The sequence below is a fragment of the Penicillium odoratum genome (genome assembly GCF_028828045.1).
Source record: "Penicillium odoratum strain IBT 22623 chromosome Unknown utg000006l_segment0_segment0, whole genome shotgun sequence".
NCBI lineage: Eukaryota > Fungi > Ascomycota > Eurotiomycetes > Eurotiales > Aspergillaceae > Penicillium > Penicillium odoratum.
In genome coordinates this window covers 3,035,145-3,058,588 of record NW_026643148.1, presented here as the reverse complement: position 1 = coordinate 3,058,588, position 23,444 = coordinate 3,035,145, and the positions used below count along the sequence as shown (strand labels likewise).

The window sequence follows — 23,444 nt, the reverse complement described above, 5'->3', positions numbered from 1 at the left end:
TCTTGAGCGAGAATGAGGCGGGCAGAGGAGAGGTTTTGCACACGCCGACGGCAGACCTGCTGCTCCCACCTATCTTTTGCGCCACGCTGCACCAAGGCCGATTATCTACAGTCCACCTCAGTGACCACGCAAGCTGAAAGCATCCGATCGCTTTCTCCGCCGAACGACTATTGCTTTCTCCACCGAACGACAATTAAGCCCTGATGCGATATACGCTGTTCCTATCATCCGATTTGACGATCCCCAAAGTCTCTATTCCGACAGAAAACACCACAGAGGACGAAAATTCTTATGAGACAGACTGCTGCATGCTCCCAGATGAGGCGGCCCAATGGGCAGTGTCAAGGATGCGCACGACTGACCTCGGGGCCAAGATTTGAAGAGAAGCAGTGCCACGCCGAAAAAGTGATGCATTGAGAACTGCAACATGGTCCTTTCGCAATCCACCGCAGAGTGAATGTCAAGAGTCTTGACTGAGAGAGATGTTTGGCCTGCATGCTAATTCTACCAAACTAGACGATCGAACGAAGGCGTGTCCTCGAGTCGCCTACGCTGCGGACACCATCTAGAATTATGCTGGATTCTAACCAAACAAGTTCGTGGAATGAAAATTCGTGGCGACCTGGAGGGACTGCTATGACCAGTCATTGTGGAGATGATAATAAGAACACAAATGGCTACGGCGGAGGGAGAAGGACCGATGAGCGCCTCGAGATACTTCCCATCGTGATCAGACTATTGTAATGCATTTCACGTCTCTACTCAATTCCTCTCACGTATCTCAGCACTGCGCTCTGTCACTGACAATATGCAGGCTTCTACGAATCTACGACATCATGGCCAAGGAAATAAGATACCGAATCGGTCTCCGGTGTAGAACGGACCCGTTCCTTGACCGGCTGGTTCCGACCGACGCAACCAACGTGCCTAAATTAAGGTTTTAAGGTGCCGGCCGATCCGATCGTCCCGTTTCCAATTCTCATCGTAGATACTGATCTTACTCGGGTCGATTGCCTTGTCTTAGACATCGCTACAGCTCCTGGTCAGGAGGGCAACGGCCAATTGACCACAGCAAGAATATCTTCTAGATTCTTTTGCCTTTGCAATCGACGCTCGTGGCAGGGCAAAACCGAGGGTCTGCGAGTACCCTTGCAAGACTTTGGCTGATAGGGCTGGCTCGGCCAATCAAGTCAATTCTGACCCACCAGGCTGCGGGCCTTGGTCCTCTTAATCAAACTTAGCGGTCCTGGACACGTTTAGGCACCTGTCTCGAGCAATCTTGATTGGTTCGACACCTGCCGAGGAATCAAGGGATCTTGCCTGATGCGGAGAAGCCGTGAATGCCATTATGACTCGAAGTACCAGGAGCCGGGTCCCGCCTTGCCTGGCCAATCAGATGCCAGTATGTGGCTCTGGAACGTGTCGATCACTTTCCATGTGGCGCAAGACCCACCGCGGATGTAACAACCCTGGACCACGAACCATGGTAACTCCCTTTTAGTAAACGATCCGTTCTAGGCTGGGGCAGATGAAGAGCCTTGACCGAACCTACGAGTTGGCTCTTGAACTTCGTCTCTGGGTGTGTATATTGATACTAGGGGCCAGTTCAGTGACTTATACGTATTCTGACATATTCTTTGAGTTCTTCATCAGATTAGACACCCGATAGCTGAAACAGACCAGAACTAGATTGGTGGTGATTAAAGACATGCGAGCGCCAGTTTGAAAAGTTCTGATAGAGAGAGAGTACAAAAGTTGTGGATCCATGTTGCACTTAGTTTGCATCTTCCCCAGGAGGGCTAAAATGAGGCCATTCTTGCCGAAGATGCTCCTTTTCCCTTGTAGTGCTCTTGAAAACAACCAGGCTTGGGTTGGGCTGGCGATGGTGTGACTATCTATTGCCAGTGTGCCCGCGACTTTCCTTGCGCTTCCTCGACATCGATCTGTATCTTGCGTCAGTCATAGTCATTGAGTGGCCTAAAGACCTCATGATAATGACGAGGGCTTCGCGAACTGACCTTTTTCGTCTGGTTGACCAACAGTCTCGCTTCTGTACCTGTTCAATTGCCCGACTATATATGTCAGAGATGATAGACTCGTGGATGATGTGGGGTTGCAATATGAATAGCGAAAAAGTACTCACTTGGGGCTTGCGGATCGAGTTTGTTCATTCTGCCTGGAATGAGACGATCCTGTTGACTTTGGTCTTTCGGTAGAAGCGAATCGAACCTTCCGTTTAAGTCTGCCTTCCGGCTTTGTAACTAGAGACCGTGCATGATCATGCTCCGCTCTGGTGAGGCCCAGCTTCTGGCGAGGATTCAAAGGCGTCGAGGAGCTTGCTGGTTTTGAGGGGCAGATTTCGCTCTCTGAACTATCGAGCGACTTTTTGTAGTCGTTTAAAATTTCATTGAAACGATCATCAGAAATATTTTTGTCGTACTGCACCATTGTGAACACAGAAATTTCGGTGGAGGTGAATATGATGGCTGTCAAAGATCAGGTTGTCTGAAAAAGAAAAAAGAGAAATTGCAGTCCACTTTCTTTAAACTTGTCAGCATGTGAAATCTTGGCAACCCCGGAGGAATTTAGGTCTGCTACACGCTCGACCATGGCACACCCCTCGTCGCCCAGCCTGAGTACTGATTACTATCAATTTGGGTGGGTTGGCGAAGCTGCGCCGAAGTCAATTTGTAAGGGTACCGCGGATCTCATAGTTAATTTGAAATGCTCTACCACAGGGGTCGGCCTCCCAGGAAGTATCTTTTACAGTTCTTGGAAAGCGGAAAGTCTGAAGGACACGGAAAATATCCAACTTCCAAATCTGCCATATCTATTGGACTGTGCTTAAACCATACCAGTAATTTCTTCTTATGACCCATCGTTGCTATGAGAAGGAGGCGCGTGGGGCTTTTGAAAAGGCAGAGTTACAGTAGGAGAATGACCTTCACAGTTGTTCTCCTAGTCACCAGCAGTCAGGGATTTGGGGCATTTGACAATCTGCTACTATTGCTAGCAGTTTTCGATCGTTGAAATTTGCCGTAATGGGGTAGCAAAAGTACGGATAGGCAAGGTCAGGACTAATTGAGCTTCGAGATCGTTAGAATGAAGGTGAAAATAGAATCGAAGATATGAAGCACCAAGAATATGATTCTTTGTTTTTACGTCGATGAACTACGGGTTGAGATCACGCAGGAGCGGTGGCGACACAGGATTGCAGGTCTACGGAATGTAAGATGGTAAAACAAAGGCTAATCACCTTCAGTCTTTGACCTATCGCGATCACGATTGGCCAGAAAAATTCTACTGTTCAACAACGTTCGCTTTGATTTATGTTCCTGAGACTGCTGGGGTGAAAATTTCAAAGCTTCCATGGACATGATACCGACTCGCGGAGTTATGGATACAAAAGGGTATCGCATTTCAGATAATCTCGGAGATACTGAGACACTTCTTTAAAATTTCAAAGCGGCATGGATACTAATATTTTACTTGGTTGTATTTATGTTGGCCCTATCATAAGAGACCCTCCTCAGTTTTTCTGTTTGTGAGACTGGGCCGCTGGATTGAGAGACAGACTGAATCGACTCTGGAAAATGACTCCGAGTGACTATTGAAACGTGCTGACCTAAAGCGACTTAGGAACTTGAAGTCCCTTTGTTGATAAGATCAGTACGGGGTTTCCGCACCATATGAATGTGAAAGTACTATAAATCTGGGAAATCCACGCTGACTTGTGCCTTTACCCTCGATTGGAAATTCATCGGCAACATAGACGTCTTGAAATGAAGTCTGCCATGCATAACTCTGCGAAACCAAGCGTCTATGTCCCATGGGCGAAGCCTGCACATGTACGCAGCCTCCCGAATGAGGAATGTGTGTCGCCCAAGGCAAACAATCATTTGCCCACTCGCTGTATCAATGAGACTCCCTATGCGAAAATGCTTAGAGAAGAGGAGGAAATGGATTTTATCTTCAACGTCACTGTCAGTGCGGCTAACTGGGCTTTGCTCGCTGGCTACCTGGTCGTTCCAGGCACGTTCACCTCTCTTCAAAGCTCTGATCAGGTAGAACATGTTTTACAAGCCAACAAAGCCGGTCGAACAGTGTTGCACACGATCCAGAATCCTCCATTGCTCTCCATTTCCTGTTGTCTCCTTCTCGGAGGTCTTGCGGCTTTCGCATGGCTTTTGCATTTTGCGAAGCTCAGAAGCAATTACATATGGTTGATCAATAGGCTTTTCACGTAAGTTACTGCTCCACTCGCACCACCACCAGGGTATTTGAAACTGATTAATCAATAGGCCGATTTCGCTGAACGCCGCTGCTGGGCTATTGACTACAATTATCAACGTCTGCGCTTCTCAGCGGGGAGATTGGTCTGTGATGGCTATCGTCACTACTGTCGCCACTGGGGCGACTCTTATTATCTCTCTGGCACTGTTGTGTTTCTATAAATTTCACCTTCTGGAAAAGATCAAACGAGATGACGCGGTCTTCACTTTTGTTTTGCCTTCGTCGAGGCCAGAATAGTAAGTCAAGGGGCTGGTATCAATCTGAGAATGGTGTGTGAAGAAGATTGAAAGGAATAGTAAGGATGTTCTCTGAACTTTTTTTTCGTATTGTCATTGTCATTTGAATATCGGAGATACAAATCATGGTGGGGATACAGTGGACTGCGTGAATGCTGAAGATTGAGTAGTAGATGCAACATTATGTTCTTGCTATGCTATTTGCTATAAACACCTTGTTTCGTACTTCACCTCAATGTCAAGTCTGATTGTTGAAAGTGTAGAATAAGCAATGAAAGGTGTTACTTTCTTATTATGAGCCTTGCCGCCCAGAGAGCATAGGTATAGTGCTGGTGGAACTGTGAATAACATAAGTTAGGCCTACGCAGCCCTTCCGAAAGCAAACAGTGAAAGGTAGGAAAGGATAGAATAATTCAAGATCTCTCACGACAATGCTGGCTAGCCCAACGGTGACGACTCGAAAATTTCGAAAAATGAGTCTCAATTCTTCATTCTCAGTTTCTTGCCACAAACAATCTCTAACAAATTATAGCTTCTACAACAGTTGAAATATGGCGCTGGAAGAAGTTGATCATAGGGAACTGCATACTATAGCTATAAAAATGCGCAGTATTATATTTTCACACGAATATTCTAGCACTTGTCAACTGATGATCATTCCAAACTGTTGTTTTTCAGTCCAAAATTCAACTTAAAAAACGAGTCCTGCACCAAAGATTGAACAGACACATTCAACCATTTTCGATTTACTGAATCCGGACACACAAAAATGTACATTTTTGGTACAGCATTATCTCAGAGCCATTAAATGTTCATGAAGTCTGTAGTCGAGTCCAAGTTGGCCCCCTACCCTAATTTCTTGATCAAGTCAACGTCTTACTTATCTATCATCAGAATGTTTCCATGCGGCAACGACATGATCAATGGAGCTTCCATCGCATGTACCGAAAACAACATTGCTGCGCCTAAGGAACTTGACACAACTGCAGAACTACACTGGAATACTGCCGATGTGCCTTTGTCATTGATCATTCCCACGTTCAACCTGCCAACTCTGAGTGTACCTGCTGTCACTACTACATCCCATGCCGTTGGACAAGGTGCACGGACAGCGACGAATACCGCACCTAGTGCAACAATGGAGGGATCGGCTGGAAAAGCACTTTTGAATGCCTTACGACTCTGGAGACTCTTCTGGATTTTACTTCTCATCAAACATGTCTTTCTCTAGGGTCATGTGATAGCTTGCGTTCTAGTATGAACCATGTGGAAGTTTGGAAACACCGAGCATGCTATAGTGAGGAGTCCGAATCATATAGCGGCGAACACAGATAATGTGAGAAAACTACAAAGTGACAAGCCCGGTGTCGATAATGCTTTGAAGAAATGCAGGGTCCTTAGAAAAGTAAGGCTTTCCATCAATTGATAATCAGTCAGGCATGTTATTCTATCAATGGATGGGAAAATGTGAGAAAACATACAGTACTGTAAGGCAGGTACACCCTTGATATAAGAGAAACAGGAATGCGTCATACATCGAAGGACTTAATGTGATAGAAGGCCGGATTTGATCAGAAACAAATCGCAAAATTGAGATTCACTTCGGAATCGCGACTTTGCAATCTTTTACAATTTGGTTTTTAACGGAGACATCAGACGGAAGTAAATTAACGTAACACATTTGGATAGAGAAATCAATGCTCGCAGGGTCAATTCTGCATGTCGGTTATACTCACTTATGAGCCTTGATAGCGATTGTTTGCTGGTCCCAACATATCATGAGCCTCTCACATCTCATCATCTTCCCACGAGTACCACAGAACAAGATACTTGGTGATAGGTTGGCCATTCAGCATGACTGATTGTCGCGCGATTGTTTTGATTGGAACTTTTCCGTCCTATCATGAGATGTTCACTAGATTAGCGACATGATTGAGAATATATCACAATGCACTTACCTGAACACCATACTCTTCCTCAGACGAATGCCCTTGAAAAAGATACAAAGCATCCGATGAATTATGCGAAGCATGAGACAAGCTTTCTGAATCAGAAGCGATGAAATCACGGTCGGTACTTGTCTCCGAGGGTACCGTAGAGGATTTCTCGGAAGGAGTACAGGTGTCCGTACCCTCTGACTCCCAATTCAAAAGAACATTTTCAGGGCTGGTCATGATGGCTGATAAAATAGTGAAAGGAAATTGCTGAGCTGTCAATGCTGAGAGAATAAATAGAACTGATGGATCGTTGCAAAAGTTTATTCAGCCCGATGTCTGAACAGAATATGTTTCAAGAGAGTTCAATTGTGGACATGGGATTTTTGAGTAAAGATATCATATTATAGCATCTTTATCAGATAGTATTTCAATTTATCAACAGGCTGAGGTTCAAGTCGTCGAATGTGAAGTGAAGAATGTCTTTAATGGCCTTGTCATGGTCACCTTCACCATATTCAACGCCTTGACCAGGATAAACGATGCTTCGGTGTTCATGTCATTGAGCGTGTGATGCGTGTCACTTACATATAGGCCTGTGCACACGTATATTATATTTGCATGCACTTTGTACCAGTCTTCATGATCATCTGAATAGCTGAGATGTACCACTTAGCTACTGAAGAAAAGGATTGTGTTTCCGAATTCAATGATGATACAGGAAAAAAAAAGGTAACTCTGGTGGTGAGAGAAGCCCCCGGGAAAGGCCAAATGAAATAAACAGATCAAGCAAATGCATTTTGCATAACTTCATGATCAAAATGCACATATTGCTTCCACCTTGCCTGGAAGGACGATACCTTTTGGTATGTATTCTAGTAATCGGAAAAGGGCTGCCAGCATTACCAGGATCGTACATCTCGATTCTCATTCTCAACCATGGCTTTTTGGTAACGCGACTGCAACTTACCGGTCGAAAGATGATTGTATTTTTTAATGAAGGACTAATGGTCCAAGAACTGAACCATATTGCGTTTTCATTTCATCGCTGGCCCTACGTCCCGGAAACAGCCAAGGGTCGTTCGTTCCACCCCGGAGCTGGCAGAGTCTTTTAGCATAAGCTAGAGAGTGGCTCTAATGGTAGATTTATTCGAGTTTTCAATGAGAACTTGGATCTAATCGTCAAATGATAGTCGTGATTCGTAAGGTGGGATGATGGCTTTGGGTGGCTTTTGGTATTTTACAGTATTATACTCAGTATCGTAATTGATGACAGATTAATACATCTTCAATACAGTACCATTTCTGCCGGCAGTAAGAGAGATGTAGATAGACCGGGCAAAAAAATGCTGAGTAATTTTCTGCCGTGTCAATCCCGGAACATGGGATTTGAACTACTGGCAGAATATCAAAGGGTAGAATTCTGCCGGAACTATAGGTTGGATAATTCTGCCATTCTGCCATCTGCATAAATTAGCAGGTATTGTTGCCTCAGGGCCCAAGCCGGTCTACGGCAGTGCACGACGCCTTTTGTACAGACAAGAATTGGCAGGAACATGGCGAGTATTTTATGATTATATGCATTGCATACTTTTGATTACATATAGTGGGGTATTCAAGTGTATAGCGTTCAAACACTATTAACGATATCTGGAATGAATGCGATAGGAATAGCTTTAGTTGATGTCCTCAGATGAGATCATTCTTGCTCTTTTTAGCACTTTGACTTGGAATGGCATTTGAGAATATCTTGTCGCGAGGCAGTTGATTATTGATATATGAGGCTGGTAAGGAGGAACAGAGCCACGCCCATGGAAATCAGTTTCGAGTGGCTATACGATATACTTATGGCCTCCTCGCGTTATAAAATCCCATACGCATCATGTGAGTCCTACGTAGATCATGTATGCGATCATCCTGTTTCTTTGTGAATACAATGTCCCTGATAGATCCGAGATGTAGGACCGAGCTTGCTAGAGATTGTTCTTTTTGACCGATGATTGGCTGTGCGAAGACCAGAATCATACAGGTCGATGCAGCTTAGTACAAAAGCTTGAATTATTGAGTTGCGGGCATGTCCAAGGATTTGCGAGCCTGTGTACATGCCAGTATCAGTGATGAAAAGACGAGGTCGTTATTAAGGGAAGACTCGGGTGAGCGGGCTCGCTCAAGACTCGCGTTAGCCATGGCATATACCCAACCTACGTTGGATGAATATATCGTCAAACGCTGGTGAAATAAAAAACGGCATTGCGAAGATCTTGTCGGTCATTCTTTCTTCACTAACTTGAATGCTCGTGCGTTTCCACCAGCGATAAACTGTTCACTCCAATTCTGACGAAGTGGTCATTATCAAATTTCAGTTGTCACAGTAGGTTATATTTTCAATATAAAATCGAGTAGTCACTATGTGTTTACCTTCCTTCTTTCACCTTTTATGTCTCGAGCTGCAGGCGTATATGGCCGTTGGCCCATAGGCCTTTGCTTCAATGTAAAGGACAGAGGAAGCAGAAGGCTTGAAGAGTGGAACAGGTAACAGTTGACGATCTTAATCTTTCAACGCGACACTTAGAAAGATACTAGTAACTCAGGACCGTTGAAAGAAGAACAACCCAAAGAAAATGGAAAGAGAAATTAAGACTATTTAATTTGAAACTGGCTGGCTCCTTTCACTTCTCTTTCTTCCCAAAAAACACATTCAAGAAATTACTCTACTCGCCGTCAAAGGCAACTCCACAATGACTACCACTTCAAACACCCGACCAAGTCGATCTGGTTCGAGTAGGAAAGCAAAACGCCAGAAACAATGTCGCCGTAAATCAAGTCTGATGAAGAAAGCATGCGAATATAGCAAAATGTGTGACGCAGATGTCTGTCTGGGTATACGTTTACGTGAAACGGGCCAAGTGTTCATTTTCTCAGCGGACGCTTCCGGATTTTGGGCTTTTCTTCGTTCTGAACTGGTGAGTTGGCCATAAGCGTTCTTTGATTTGAGAGATATAACTGACTTCCTCAGGCTTCGCGTTATCCAAGGCCGATACTAGTGACGGATCAAGATCTCGCTGTGCTTTAAAGCGCTTATCTTGCGAAGGGATGTGAGACATGAAGAGTCTCGACTGTGCCACCATAGTGCAGATCTTGGGGATCCAATTTTCTGCACACCACTCGTGAGAAGATTTGAAGCTTCAGAGCGCAGATGAGCAATGGTATCTTGTCGATTCCTCTCACCTTCGAGAAGTCTTGGACGCACATTGTTCTCCCTCCCTATCGTACAACTCTGACGGATGTCTGTCTCTTGCCTCTGATATCAAGGTCGCTAAGCCCAGATAATCAGCCTCGTTTGACTTACTAGTGATTGAATATCGTTTCTTGAATACTATCCTTAGCCAACTGTTGATAATACGAATGAGGAATCGGGCCACAATCTCCAGCGGCCTCCAGACAAAGTCATGCTTGACCTGTGCCCATATCCTCCAGGGTAATGAATGGACGATCCATGACTTCGATAGCCCCAAAGATCCCCGAATTGGCGTCCTGCAGTTACTCTTCCTTCAGTCTATTCCGAATTGATGCTCCGAACGTGTATTAAATAAAATCTTGGAACGATGTTAAAACTTCGCAAGTTGTCCTTGAAGCGATCGAAAGCCCAAGATGCGCAGTATTGCAGTTCGTTACTGTGCAAGATTGCGTATTAGCTACAAGTGTGGAAGCATTGCTGCTTGAAAAAATTTGCGATATAACCAATATTCAAGAAACAGAGTTAACAAGTGAGCTCATGAACCCGAAATCATTCGAAAAATTAACAACAGATGAATGAACTGCCTAAGACCGCAGTCGTTTTGATCGACGCAGCGGAGGCCCTTTGGGAACTTTCATGTGGCTTAGTCGCTTCTTCTCCTTTACTCCACATACTTGCTGCTCTGCGTGACGTTTTTTCCGAGATGAGCGCCTCACATATTGAGGTTGGTATTCCGTCTCTGGCGTCGGAGCGAATTCTGTCACCTTTGCCGTGCTTCTCGTCGCTCGTCTTATCGGAGTTTCGGCTGAGTTGGGATGAGATGATCCACCAGAGGTAGATAAAACTTCAGTAACTGGCTGAGTCTGCAAAGCCATCGCAACGGGGACAGGATGTGCCTCCAACAAGCGTGGGTCAATATTTTTCATCTCGAGGTCGACGGAGGAGGCGGGAGTCTCAGTCCTTTGTCGATTCTCCGACACTGGAGACGCTTCTCTGGATGAAACGTCGCTGCAGCTAGTTTGTGATGCCTGCGGGAGATGACACAATTTGATTTTGATATCATACGAATGTTCAGTGGAAGCATGAGCCAGGAATTTGGTGATGTCGCTGAACAGCGGGACATCGCGACAGGTTTTCCAATTGCAGCTAATTCCGTTGCGCGCATGTTGCAGGTGCGTATCAATCAAGTGGCGGCGAAGAGAATCCTGTCGATCGGGAGGAAATTTATGCGGAGGAGGGTTCAATGATGATTGGCGAGATAGACCACAGCAGACGATACATATATTGGTTGGACAATTCATAGAGTCTTCCTCGAGTGGAGGCGATTCCTCTGGCGGATCAAGCAAATCATCATCTTCATCGCCAATGTTCCAATTGACTCGATTACCCCGCCTACTCGGTTCGGAAAGCCGCAATAGCGCAACCATATCCTTAGTAACCTGGGTGCGTCGAGCGAGTAGCTTGTCCTCGTCGAAGTTCTCTGCGTCGGGTCCGTAAAAGTTTTCTACCAGGCGTGCCCGCTCGGCAAAGACATAGTCTGGAGTAGGCAATTCCCAGGTTACATCACCAGAGTCTTCATTTTCCGGAGCTTCACTAGAAGCTTCATCAGTTTTACCGAGGAGTTGCTTTATCTGTCTGTCGATTTCAAGTACAGGCGCATTCTGGAAATGGTGTTTCCTAGCTGCCTCTCGCGTGTCAGTTGCTAGCCTCTTTCGAAGTTTCGCTATTTCTTTATTGACATTTTCGTGCTTTTGGTGGAGGTGTGGAAAGGGAACTCGAGCTTTTTTGATTGAGCCAGCCAGAGATCGCATCTCCGCCCCGAGCTCTCTCTTCTCTCGTCTTAACTGCAGAAGATCCGGGTTTTGGCAAATTGCACGCTTGTGCGTATTCGAAAGCTCATACGGAGCTTGAACATCCCTTTTCCTGAGCATACTTCCGGCGAAACGTATGAGGCCTTCCTGAGATGGTCGAAGAAGAACGACATGCTGGAGATCGCGTCCAATGAATTGTGATTGATAATGTTTTTCAAAGACGGCGTCGCCAGACTGACCAAGCACCCTTTGCCGCTCCTGGCTCGTGAAATTCCCTAGAAGCTGCTCGTCAACATCGATCGGTAACACAAAGCTTTCTTGGCCTTCATGATGATAGCATGTTCATTTTGGCGCAACAATAACTTACGATTTACTTCATTTGCCGTCCAACGGCGAAAGTTGTAATGCCCAATATCGTCTTCAAATTTGGCGTCTCGGCCCAACTCTTTGAGGGCTTCCCGACTTGATTCATAGGTCATCGATAAAGACTCATGGAGTTCGTAGCCGTAGGGAGTGCGCTCAAAGCGTCGAAGAATGGGAGTGTTCAGGACTTCTGGTTTCCACCGAAGAGGAAGGGACGAAGTGTGCTTAGGAACTCGCAGCCTCCAAATTAGCTCTGGTGTGAGTTCCGTATTGACAAAAGCCCCATCACGGAAAGCGAAGGAGACTATCTGAGCGATCGGGCAATATGCCAATTGATAGTCACCGTGCATGAAAAACTTGGTCCTGAAAAGAAACATAGGCGTCAGATCAATTAAATATGAATTTGAGGTATAGTGGCACCCTTACCCATCGGCGCCTTCTGGCCGACCTTTGAGATTGCGAAACTCTATAATGGCACAGAGAACGTCACGTTTGCTTTGAGGATCTTTTAAATAGAAAAGCTCAATATCACGATAGCAGACAGAGTCCGGAAGGTCCTTCGATGAAATATACTTCGGAAGATCACTCTCAAACGCGTGGGCTCGTTTGCGTTTGCCAAGGGAGGGGTTGCCGGGTAAAGAAGTGTTTTGTGGAAGCAAGACACCGGGGCGAGTCCCGGTAATGGCAGACCATAGCTGCACTGTAGCAAACTGAACAATCATGTTTCCATGACGAAAAAACCTTGAATGGACCCAGTGATGACGATAGATCGCACAGAAGACATCTACATCCAGGGTATTCTTGTTCTTCGTTCGTCGGGGAATCTTGCGCTCGGCCGGGAAGGGACCATCTAGAAACTATGCCACCATCAGCGTCGTCTCTGCAGCAGGGAAGAAATGCTCGTACTCGTCGCATCTGCTTACGGACGTCTTCATTGACACGGCGACGAGCAAACAGCTCAAAATACTGGCAAAGGCGGCGCCAATACTCATCGTAAGACTGTAGAGTTTTCTCTCGTGATGTTCTGGACATCCAGTCGAAAAAGTTCATGTAGATCGCTTGATCCTCCCGCAGAAGATGGTCCACATAGTCCGCCTCCGACTGAATGGAAAATCTATTCTCGTGAGTTAAACCTATCCACGGTGCCTGATCCTGGAGATATCCACACTCACTTTCGCCAGTAGCGTTCGACAACAGCAATACCTTGTAAGGTCCTTGGTTTGAAGTTTGGAGGAAGCCATCCAGAACGACGGAAATGTTCCAGTCTGGCTCGAGTTTCCTCGCAAAGGATGGGATCAGTCCAGTATTGGTGCTCCTCACTCTGAGCCGACCGAACGAGTGAACCTGTCATTGGGGAAAGCAAAGATGAATGACCAGGAGTGGAATCTGGAAACACGAGCAGCAAGGTTCGCGAAGTCGATTTGGGAGTCGGGAGTAACAGATGAGAAGAGAATTGGGGAGCTGTGAGGACATTGATAGAGGGGGGGGGAACGAGCATCTTATAGGCGCCCAGCCAGGCAGGGCGAGGAGGTAGGGACCCTGGATGGGACTAAAGAGGGAAGCCATTTTCGGCGTCGTTTCGGTCGCAAGTGGAATCTAAGGGAATGAATGTCGAACAAGTTCCAAACATCAGAGCCGGTTGATGATGACTAAAGACGCTAGGTGGGTGCAAAATAGTGATGGTGCTGGACAGGGGCGGTGAAGCGCTGGCTCCCCTGCAAATGTTACGGGTGGAAAGAAGGCCGTTTCTGGCGTCGAAAGCTGTCATTTTCGGCGTCGATTTCACAGGTCCCCATATTCTAGATGTAAAAAGAGCACATTCAACTGCTTCAACTGCCACGGAAGATTAACTCTACACCTGGTCATAGATTGCTGGATACTGTCTCTGTTCAACTTGAAATCTTTTAGAGAGATCCTAAATAATGGGATAAATTAAGTTGCACCATGAATTGCATCTCAAGTACACTCCAATATTAATGTAGGTCAAAATTGCCAGCACCATAATTGCATAACCAACATTTGAATCCATCGGCCCTCTGCATAACCCTTTCCATATACATAAGAATGTACAAAATGCAGAGGCTCTCCGCTCGACTTCAAGATGGAAGTCATTTGAAGATAGTCGGTTCATTTGCAAAAGCTGTCGTCTAGCCAAGGCCCCATATTTATCAGATGCAACAGCAAGCATTGGAAAATTGGCCGGTGGTCTTAGTTCTCATGGGAATCGATGATTTTTATTATCCGATAGACAGTGGTTCCTGTAAGACCACAGGAGCATGCGGGACTGTTCAAGGTCAGGGGTAGAAGCTTTCAGTAGTGAAATTGCCGGGGAAAACTACGGGAAAATAATGGCAAGTTTATGGTATGATGTTGAGATTGATCTATCACTGAAACAGTCCTTTAATGGAAATGTGGAGAGACCGGAAAAAGTATGAAAAGTATCCATGCGATCCAGCGCGTCATGTATTAAAACAATCAAGATAAGAAAGCGGATAAGACCAAAAGCAGTAAATAGGCGCTATAGTTCTCTCGCCCACCTTCAACTTTAGTATCTGATCCGATCCTAAATCCCAAATAATGACTCAGCCACGAATAGCAAGAAAAAAGACCAAAGCCAGAACCAAAAAGTAAAGGCTGTAAATATCAGCGCCTGGATCCATGACCGAACCGAAACCGAAATAAAATGCGAATGGGGACCCCGATGTCCCTTCCTTAAACATGAATGCCGCAAGATGCCCGATTAAAATGTGATGATGTTGCGCCGGTGAACCAGCCACGATGCCTTTCCCTGATGTGACTCCCGCAGATGTGATGGATGGTGGATGGTTGGTGACTGTTCCGCAGAAACCGAATTGAGAATTGAATTCCAGATATGATTCCCATGCCCGTAAAATGAGACGCAAATAACGAGATAAGCAAAGTAGAACAAAATACCCTGCCAGTACAAAATGGCCTTCCAGGAGATAGTACAGAGAAAATGACGAATGATACACAACGGATAAAACAAGGGGTATCGATGCGACAGGGTATGGCAGTAGGAAACAAAAATTCCGTGATAATGTTGACAGGCAGAGATGGAACGAATTTCATCAGATGCAAAAGAGTGTTTGGGCTTTGAGCCGAGAGGGGGAGATGGGAGGGAGGAGAGAGAGAGAGAGAGAGAGAGAGAGAGAGAGAGAGAGAGGTTGGCTTGAACTCATGGTTCAAGTGTAGGTGCAGATTTGTAGAGGGGTAGAGGGAGTGTGCTCAAGGCACGAGTGATGAGGTAGATGTAGTGGAGATGGTCGGAGTGAGGCTTGGAGAGCTATCCTTTTCTTCAGGGCTCACTGAATCACTCCGATCTTGACATTGATCCTTCTCACGGTCGGTGGATGAAGAACGTTTGAACACTGTCTGGCCAATTTGTCGCAAGATGCCCATGCGTTCGGCGCGGAGTTCTTCCAAGTCCAGTCGTTGAACAGGTACAGGGTCATGTTTAGAGATCCGACAAAACAAAGTCGAGAACAAATATTGGTCACCCTTTCCATCGTATAAAGGTAGGTAGCGATATCCCTGAGACAGACTAGTGAGCTTAGCAGTGAAGGTAGCCAGCTGCACGCTGTTATTGTTGCCAGCGCTACGACCATCCAAAGAGCTCCAGACAGTCCAACGCACGAACACCAGGTCAGGGTATTTGGTCTCGAGAGACAACTTGAACTGATCGTTGAAGACAGGGCTATAGCCGTTGCTCTGCTCAATCTTGGTGCGACGACGATGCGGGTATCCAATGCCTGACCTTCCGCTCCGCGCAGAGGCATCCATGCCACCTTCACCGAACGCCAAGCTCTGGCCTCGGTCATCAGCGCTGAAAATCTCAATCTCGACATAGGGGTTGATGTTGTCTTCCGGACCAATAGTCCGAGGTCGAGGAAGCTGCTGCGCCGAGATCACATCAACGGAGAATCGAACCAATCGTCGTTCCGTCTTGCGCTTCTGGTTGTCGTTATCCCGGACTGGCAAGCGGAGGCTCTCGGGCTTAAGAATATAACCAGTGCGATCAGTTCCAGCCGCGAACATGGCTTGGTTCATCTGCATTCCAATGTCGTAAGTCTGCCAGTTCAATGCCGCCATCTGCACACCGCGGCGCCAGAATTTGTTAGGATCAAAGTTGGATGAGCGAAGTCGGAAACCTGAAGGGTAAACGCGCGTGAGGAATTTCCGATTATGAGATTCCAGTGCAACCTTGTTGTCGTGGGTCTGACAAATGCTTTCGAAGGATCTCTCGGCAAAGGAGTAGATGTGGTTGTATTTTCTGCTCTCCGGCGAAGAAAAGCTGTGCCACTTGTAGCCGCGAGTGTAGACACCAAGGTCTGAGAGAGGCTTGGTGATCTTGCTCTTTTGGCGTCGTCGCTTCTTCTTCTCGCTGTGGGCAGAGATCAATGCTCCGTCGCTGTCCTCTGTGGCGCTACTCATACTGTTTGCCGTGAGAGAGCGTCTGTCTTGCGAGATAAGAGGGCCAATGCCATCAACGGCACCTCCAATCATCGTAGGAGGGCTCGAAAGTGATTGGATTGGTCCATTGAGAGACTCAGGTGAGGGAGTCGGGCGAATGAACGGCGAACTAGAGCTGCGCTTCCGGCCATGGGTGCCGACAGTGCTGGTAGTGTCGATGCGGGGATCGCTCTGCGTCTCGTCGCAAGTCTTGACCTTCACCAAAATACGTCCCTTGAGCTCTTCTGGAGATGGCAGAATGAAGTAGTTGGTCATGATTGGCTCAAGGATCAGTTGTTCCTTAAAGGTTTCTTTCATAATCTTGACCATGGCCAACTGCTGCTCTGGGTTACAGTGCACCTCCAGGGAAAGGATGAGCGGGAAGGCGGATGAGATGAAGGCATATCGGTTAATCACCGTAATGCAGTCAGCAAACAAGACACTAGTGGTCATGGTTCGTCCATGAGACACAATTGGACGGCCATCGGCACCATCCCAACAGTCGATCTCAACACAACGGCAACCTTGCTGAAGTGCGCTAATGTATGCCTCAGTGCTCGAAGCTCCGGCAACTTGACGGCCAAGCAGATAGGTATTGTGAGAGCTCGAAATGAAATACTCGTTCAACGGGCGGTCAAATCTGGACTGGGGGGCACGGGATGCGTAGATGCCGTTGCTCGAAGAAGCCAGATAAGAGGAGAATGTATCAAGATCCATGCGAGTCGGAGTAGGTGTTAGTTCAGAGACCTCAGAGACCTCAGAGCCACGCTTGGATCGGCGAACGAATTTGTCGAACAGCGCAACCCAGTAAGTGCGATCGGAATCGACATCCTCTTTCTGCACGTCATGAAGAAATCCCAAGAACTCGTCCTGGGTCATGCCAATCTTTGGGTCCTTGGAACGGCTCTTGTAGACCTCCTTAACGTCCTTGCGCTCCTTCAGGCGTGAGAGGAAATCTTTGAATGCAGGGTAGTCCAACTTGTTGTTTCGAGAAGCGTCCGCTTTACTAAATTGTGCCCGAAGCATGTTCTTCGAGCAGTTAATGTGCAGAGTCCGGCAAACAGTTTCGACGGCGGAGAAGTCAAGACCTTGTTCCTCGCCAGGAAGAGGTCCCTGCGGGAATAGTCGTGACATTTCACGTTGCCAATGAGCTTGAATGACAGTCTCACTTTGGCCAGAGCCGGCCATACCAGCCATCAGACCGATCCGGTACCGGGCAATGTGCTCTAATGTGGTAGTCCACAGCTCAAACACGTGGTCAGAAGGGGCAATGAGGTGGAGGGTCTTCACTGTTCGGCCCTTGAAGCTCCCCGAATCCGCGATTACAATGGTAAACCACCTCCGCTCCGCATCCTCAGGAATTTGATGTTCTTCACGGTAGTTGCGGGCGTCCGCACCCACACGAATTTCTTTGATATCGTCAATGTAAAAACGCTTTGCGGGGTTTGAAAGATCCCAAAAGACCTTGCCAGCATCCAAGTCCAAAAAGAAGCGCACTTGCTTGCGCCGTTTCTTCGTGAGCTTGGTCAGGATAGTTCCACGCTGCAGCGCGGAATCCACCTTAGGTGCAACGACAGCGGCGGCAGCCACGGCGGCAGCAGCAGCACCAACCTCGCGAGCAGACGCCATTCGGCTTTCGCTGCGGAGGCTAGAGGGCTCAGAGCCAGCCCACGCACCCAGGCCGTCCAACGCTTCACTAGCTTCATCCTCATTGCTAGAGTCCAATGCGTTGTCTCGACCAGGCTGAGGGCCTGTCTTGCTATCACTGCGTCGGCGCATGATCACGGGACCGGAGCTTCGATCTCGTTTTTCGTTCTGAGAAGCAGATTGTCTCCTTCGAGTGAGCTTGTTGGCCGCACCCCGAGATATCCTCCGCATCAAGCCAGGTCCCTTTGAGCTCGGGGCAATCCAGTCATTAGAGTTTAGGGAGCTCGGGTTGCCAGGAATCGCCATCATGGATTCGCCAAGCTCAAGCGGAGCAGGTATCTGTAGAGGGTATTCAAAGTTGCGGCCTCGTGGTCCCTCGCTGGGTGGTTGTAGCGGAGTGCCGGCGGGTGTGAAGCCATTTGGTGTGTTAGGTGCGAAGTATGCGGAGGCGGGAGTAGATGTGGGAGATGAGGTAAAAGATGGCGTGGCAGAACCATTCTGCCCCGGTAGTGAGGTAATAACATGGTGGAGAGAAGTAGATCGGGTGAGTGAGGTAGCAAGTGTTAAGCTGGGGTGGGAGTCGGCATCCAGAGCCGGTGGTGAAGTCGCCGTGTAGGCCATGTTGAATGTGTTATCAGGACAGCTCAGCTGTCGATAAAGGAAAAAATATTTTGGGAGGTCGTAAAGCGAGCCAATGCCCGAGTCACCTGGACTCTTATAAAGGGCAGGGAACCAGCCGGCCGCTCAAAATTGATAGAAGCTAGGATTGGAAAGAGATCCGAGACTAGGGAAGAAAACGGATCCTGACACAGTCAGAAAAGCAGAGATGATAGTTCAGCCACGTTCCTCAGCAGAGATGACTCGTTCTTGAAATCTGCATTTTGGCCTGACTAGAATTTAATGCGGAGAGCCCTGCCGGAGAGCACCTCACGGAGAAAAGCCGAGAAAAAGCAAGAGACTTTGGATAAGATAATCAGAATCGGGGAGAAGTCCCAGATAACAATTGCAAAGGGCACTGGCCCCGTTGCAATGGCTGATCTATCAGGAAAAAGGTAGCCCGATGCTAACCACAGTAGACGTCACCCTGGGCAAGAGGGGATCAGACCGGATAGGAATGATCTCCAAAGCCAAGGTTCCGGTCCGCAGATATGTAGGCTTCTTCTTTCGGGAACCCAGCTGAAGTCCCTTGATAACCACACAGTGACCCCTCTCTTTCTGTCGATCTGCCGATTGCGTGGGGAAAGCTGCACGCGAGAGGGGTTCTGAACGGTTGCAGAATGGACCAATTGATCGAGTAACGACTGGGCGAACCAGGGAGAGGCAATGCGCCGTGTGCTTGTGCTTTTGCTTGTGCTTCGGTGGAGACAGGAGGATTGACAACGCAAGTTAGAGGCCGGACGATGCGCGCATATGCGGATTCAATCCCGGCGATCAGGAAGAGCCCCAGAAAAGGTTGCAGTCGCGTGTTCGGAAGGCGGCGCCAGGAAAGCTGTGTCGAGAAAAAAAAATGACCAGGGATTATGACCTTAGTTCGCCTTGCGACTCTTCGATTGGCTGACGATTTGGAGACTAAGGATGCAATGGGCAATGGGAGTACCCGTGCTTTGGCGCAGGGAAGTTTGCGGCGCAAATAGGTTGAGGGCGGCGAATGCGATGAAGGAAAAACGGGAATTGCGACACTGCCAACGCAGTGGATGCAGGCCGTCCAAAAAGGAAACGAGTAATCGGCGAAGAGCCTAGAGAAGTTTCCGATGTTGATTTTTAGAGTGAAAATTGGGGTTTTTTTTAGTGTCGGTCGATTTTAATATCCTTTGAATAATTTGGGGTTTTTTTTGGTGAGCTGATCCAGTTGCTGCACGGTTACGTGGTAGCCACTAGGTATGCGGGAACTGCAGGTAATTGACAAAGAAGCCGAGTAGAACAAAACCGGCGTTGTCCTTATTTTCACTGAACCTGGAAAGGAATGAGAAGATGAAGATTTGAAGATTTGAAGTTGAGGATTTTAAGGAAAGGGGAAAAAGCAGGAAAAATAAATGTTCAAATGAAATCCAATCCCAGAGATTCCGCTGGACTTGAAGCTGGAGTGGGTACTGGTCACTTCTTGCTTCTAACTTACTCAGTACCTGTATTGGTATTGACTTGGTATCAATTTGTCCCAAGTGGGTCTGGTATTACCAAGTGGAAACACCCCGTAATTTTGACTTTGGGATGTTTTTGGACGTTTCCGGTTCCAAATGATTTGCTGTACTCCGTATAGTGTTTTGATATATGGTATGATTCTTAAGACGAAAAGACTTGCGTATTCCGTAGAGAACCAGTATGTTTCCGTTCTATGTATAGCCAGGATGAGGCTAAAGGATGTTTAAAAAAAGAAACACGAAATTATAGAACCTTAGAAGCAGGGTTCCAATGGGGGCGAACAGAAAAAGAAAAGAAAGTCAGGGCACGTCCTCAATTAAATAATTTACTAGAAAGGACAACGCATAGCAACGGTCCAAGGTTGGATAAAATGCAATTTTTTTAGTTAGGTATTCAGGTACAAACGGTGTGACTCTTAACCATAACATCCCTGAAATATCCTATCATCGTGGCAAGCTAATCTGGGTAGGAGATAGGATGACGATGTGGAATGACCGGCGCCAACCATAACCATCACCCCGGTAGATCTCAAGGTTGGGGCATCATTGGCTGATCCCTATTTAGACTGGGGAATGCTATCGGCCAAACGGGAGGGCGATCAGTGTTTCAGATGCGAATAAAGTGAAAGAAATATTAAATAAGAAAGAAATACCAAATACCAAATACCAAATACCAAATACCAAATACTATGACGATTTCTAGAGACAAGGGGGTAAATACTAGTAGGAGAAGAGAAAAGGGGATATTTAACTAGACGTCGGAGGATTTCTAGGAACCCCACAGACTGGGGCATTCTATTCCATTCAAACTTCCATAGTCTGAACACTGACTCCATACTAGCCGTGCCGGGCTCCAGATCCCCCACACTCATGTTTTTGAGTCGCGGACTTTGTGCTATGTACTAGTTAGCTAATTTACCATTTACAGGACAACTTTTGTATACCCCACATCGTCATATCAGTACCTTTATGTCATGTGTTTTCATCTAACAGACTAATACCGACACGTTGGTCCCCGGGGGAAGATGCGGGGCCCTCGGATTCCTACATTTTTTTTGCGTTTTGATCGCGTAGGTCTTCATAACTTGATTGAACCTTGTCATCCCTTTCCATCTATCGTGACGATAGGTTATGTTTCTGTTTAACAGTTAGGCCCCTATCTCTGCCCAACAGGGTGCCACGACGAGTAGCCAAAAGAACAGTTTCGCGGTGTGTGCCACAGGGCGATCACGATGCGCATCATCATTCTCCCCTATTCGATCAAGATTAAGTAATAAGTGGGGCATGAGTGGTCCAACCAGTTTCCGATAATAAAGGATAGAAGGTGATAAGAATAATGGACACACCGTCATTTACTCGGGCCCGAAAAAGAAGAGCAGGGTTGTTGCTTGCGAACCCTGAGGCTGGAGAGTGGCAGTGAAACGTTTTGGGCGCAGGAGTTTAGTGGATCCCCGCATTACTACTTCTCTTCAAGATCGTCATAAAGTTCGACGAACGAATATGTTTTTATTTCCCTTTTAGTCCTTTGAAATGACTTTCCTTGACCGCATCTACAAATGAGCGGTCTGTACGGAGTACTCTGTATTGGTTCAATCGCATAACCAAAATGTAGACCAAGTCTCTCCGGTCCCTGATAATCAATTGAGGGGTATTAGAATGCGACAAGCCGCGCTATCCTCCGGATAGTGTCAACTTTCAAGTACACTGCGGGGGCCAACCCCGCGGTTACTTGATGCGTTGGCCAAAAAGCTGGGCTTTCCTTGATTCTTTTCTTTTTCTTTTTGTTTTGTCTTTGTTCGGCCTGATTCGCATCCCGCTACACCCGGGTGAGAAGGTCATTGCCATATCCTGACCCCTCATTGATCTGACCCTCGCATGCATGCATGCCCCGTTGCAGGGCAAAACCAATCTCTGCCAATAGATTTTCCTCACCCCGGCACACCTTGCCAATATGACACCCGGGAACCGCCCGGGATCATGTATCCAATTAAGGTAAACAAACGTGTCGTGATGTCCTCAGCGCGAGTTCACGTGCTGATGACTCACTTTGTATCTGATCCTGGATTTCTTACAGATCCGTGCGCTATCGTGGACGGGCGGTTGTGGCGGCTTTGACCACCTCGGCTCGTCGATAAGATCAGAAGATAATAAATTTAGTATGCAGTCGACGCCACGTTATCAGTGAAGCATCATCCCATCTCGTCATCTCAGGTTCCAAATTTGTCGACCAGTCAGAAAGAGACTTGACCTGTATGTAGTGTTACTTGGGCGTTGATATCTATCTCGCGTGCTCGTGAGGTCAGAGCTTCACCAGACCGCTCCACCTATCGTCAGTTTCCTCGTGTCAATAGCCAGTTAGCGGGCCCAAGTCAAGAAAAACGGAGTCGCGACCGACAATCTTGGTGATCGCGGGAAAAGAGGGGGGTTTAGTCGGCGCCGTGGCGGAATCTTCCTCAGATTGCCGTAGGTTCTCCGTATAAGGAGTACGCCTCACTCTTTTCCTACATGTATCTCGTTGCCTTAATATTGCCTTGGAGTCGATATTGTCCTCGTGACTGCATTTTAAAATGAGGATCCAATCATGATCCTAAAATAGTCGCTCTAAAGAGAACCGAGACAAAAAAGAAAAGAAAACTATTCTGTAGGGCGTTTCTAAACTAACCTAATTAGGGTTTAATTGGGGCATGTCTGAGAATGATTCCTTCCAAGATTCTTGGTTTCTTCCATTTGGCTTGAAAGGTAGAACGGGACCCACTGCTTGACAGGGTCATTGGTATTATATCCTCGTCATCATACAGTGGCTGTATGAAGAGTCCCCAGAAAATGTAAAGTTGTCTACGTATTCATACCCCCAAAGTAGTCTAGTAAAGGCTGTCATGCATGTGGTTATGCTCAACTTTCTCTAGGCTACGATTTAGAGGAGAACTTTTCCATTTTCAATTCTTCCCTCAATGCTCAATTTTCGATTGAAATTTATTTTCATTCAGGGGTTCAAGGTGGCAAATGAACTCGAGAGAAAGAATTGGTCTCCACCTAGACTAGAAAATCCTACTAGTAATCTAGTTACCAAGGGAGTTGCACTGCAGGTAAGTAATACCAGTCAATCTCGCAGCCGCTCCTTGACTACGATCAACAGCCCTAGATACATCCCCGCTTTACCGTTCCCGCTCTACCGTACCCGTCGAACAAAAAGGAATTAGAAAGAATTGAAATAACATTTGTTTCTCCCTTTGTTCTTATGATTCTGTGGGGACTAGTATTTCTGGGAGACTTTGGTCCAATACCACAGTAACAGTACTAGTACTAGGTTCCAA

The 23,444-nt window shown here is 46.9% G+C and overlaps 5 protein-coding genes across 5 annotated transcripts; 2 read left to right on the top strand and 3 right to left on the bottom strand.

Moving 5' to 3' along the window:
- Positions 1–3,782: 3,782 nt before the first annotated feature.
- Positions 3,783–4,530, top strand: N7520_009597 (uncharacterized protein; the record flags this gene model as incomplete). The annotated part of the gene is made up of 2 exons (XM_057143531.1): positions 3,783–4,243; positions 4,302–4,530. 2 exons carry the CDS (start codon positions 3,783–3,785, stop codon positions 4,528–4,530), a joined length of 690 nt encoding a protein of 229 aa, XP_056992819.1.
- Positions 4,531–5,424: 894 nt separating this feature from the next.
- N7520_009596 (uncharacterized protein) lies at positions 5,425–5,760 on the top strand (the record flags this gene model as incomplete). The annotated part of the gene is made up of 1 exon (XM_057143530.1): positions 5,425–5,760. The coding sequence occupies one exon, from the start codon at positions 5,425–5,427 to the stop codon at positions 5,758–5,760; it is 336 nt and encodes a 111-aa protein (XP_056992818.1).
- Positions 5,761–6,316: 556 nt separating this feature from the next.
- N7520_009595 (uncharacterized protein) lies at positions 6,317–6,703 on the bottom strand (the record flags this gene model as incomplete). The annotated part of the gene is made up of 2 exons (XM_057143529.1): positions 6,317–6,427; positions 6,488–6,703. 2 exons carry the CDS (start codon positions 6,701–6,703, stop codon positions 6,317–6,319), a joined length of 327 nt encoding a protein of 108 aa, XP_056992817.1.
- A 3,582-nt stretch (positions 6,704–10,285) lies between these two features.
- Positions 10,286–13,226, bottom strand: N7520_009594 (uncharacterized protein; the record flags this gene model as incomplete). Its single annotated transcript, XM_057143528.1, has 5 exons — positions 10,286–11,835; positions 11,880–12,238; positions 12,302–12,732; positions 12,782–12,989; positions 13,048–13,226. The coding sequence occupies 5 exons, from the start codon at positions 13,224–13,226 to the stop codon at positions 10,286–10,288; spliced, it is 2,727 nt and encodes a 908-aa protein (XP_056992816.1).
- A 1,895-nt stretch (positions 13,227–15,121) lies between these two features.
- On the bottom strand, positions 15,122–18,613 carry N7520_009593 (putative 1-phosphatidylinositol-4,5-bisphosphate phosphodiesterase Plc1; the record flags this gene model as incomplete). The annotated part of the gene is made up of 1 exon (XM_057143527.1): positions 15,122–18,613. One exon carries the CDS (start codon positions 18,611–18,613, stop codon positions 15,122–15,124), a length of 3,492 nt encoding a protein of 1,163 aa, XP_056992815.1.
- Between the last annotated feature and the right edge of the window lie 4,831 nt (positions 18,614–23,444).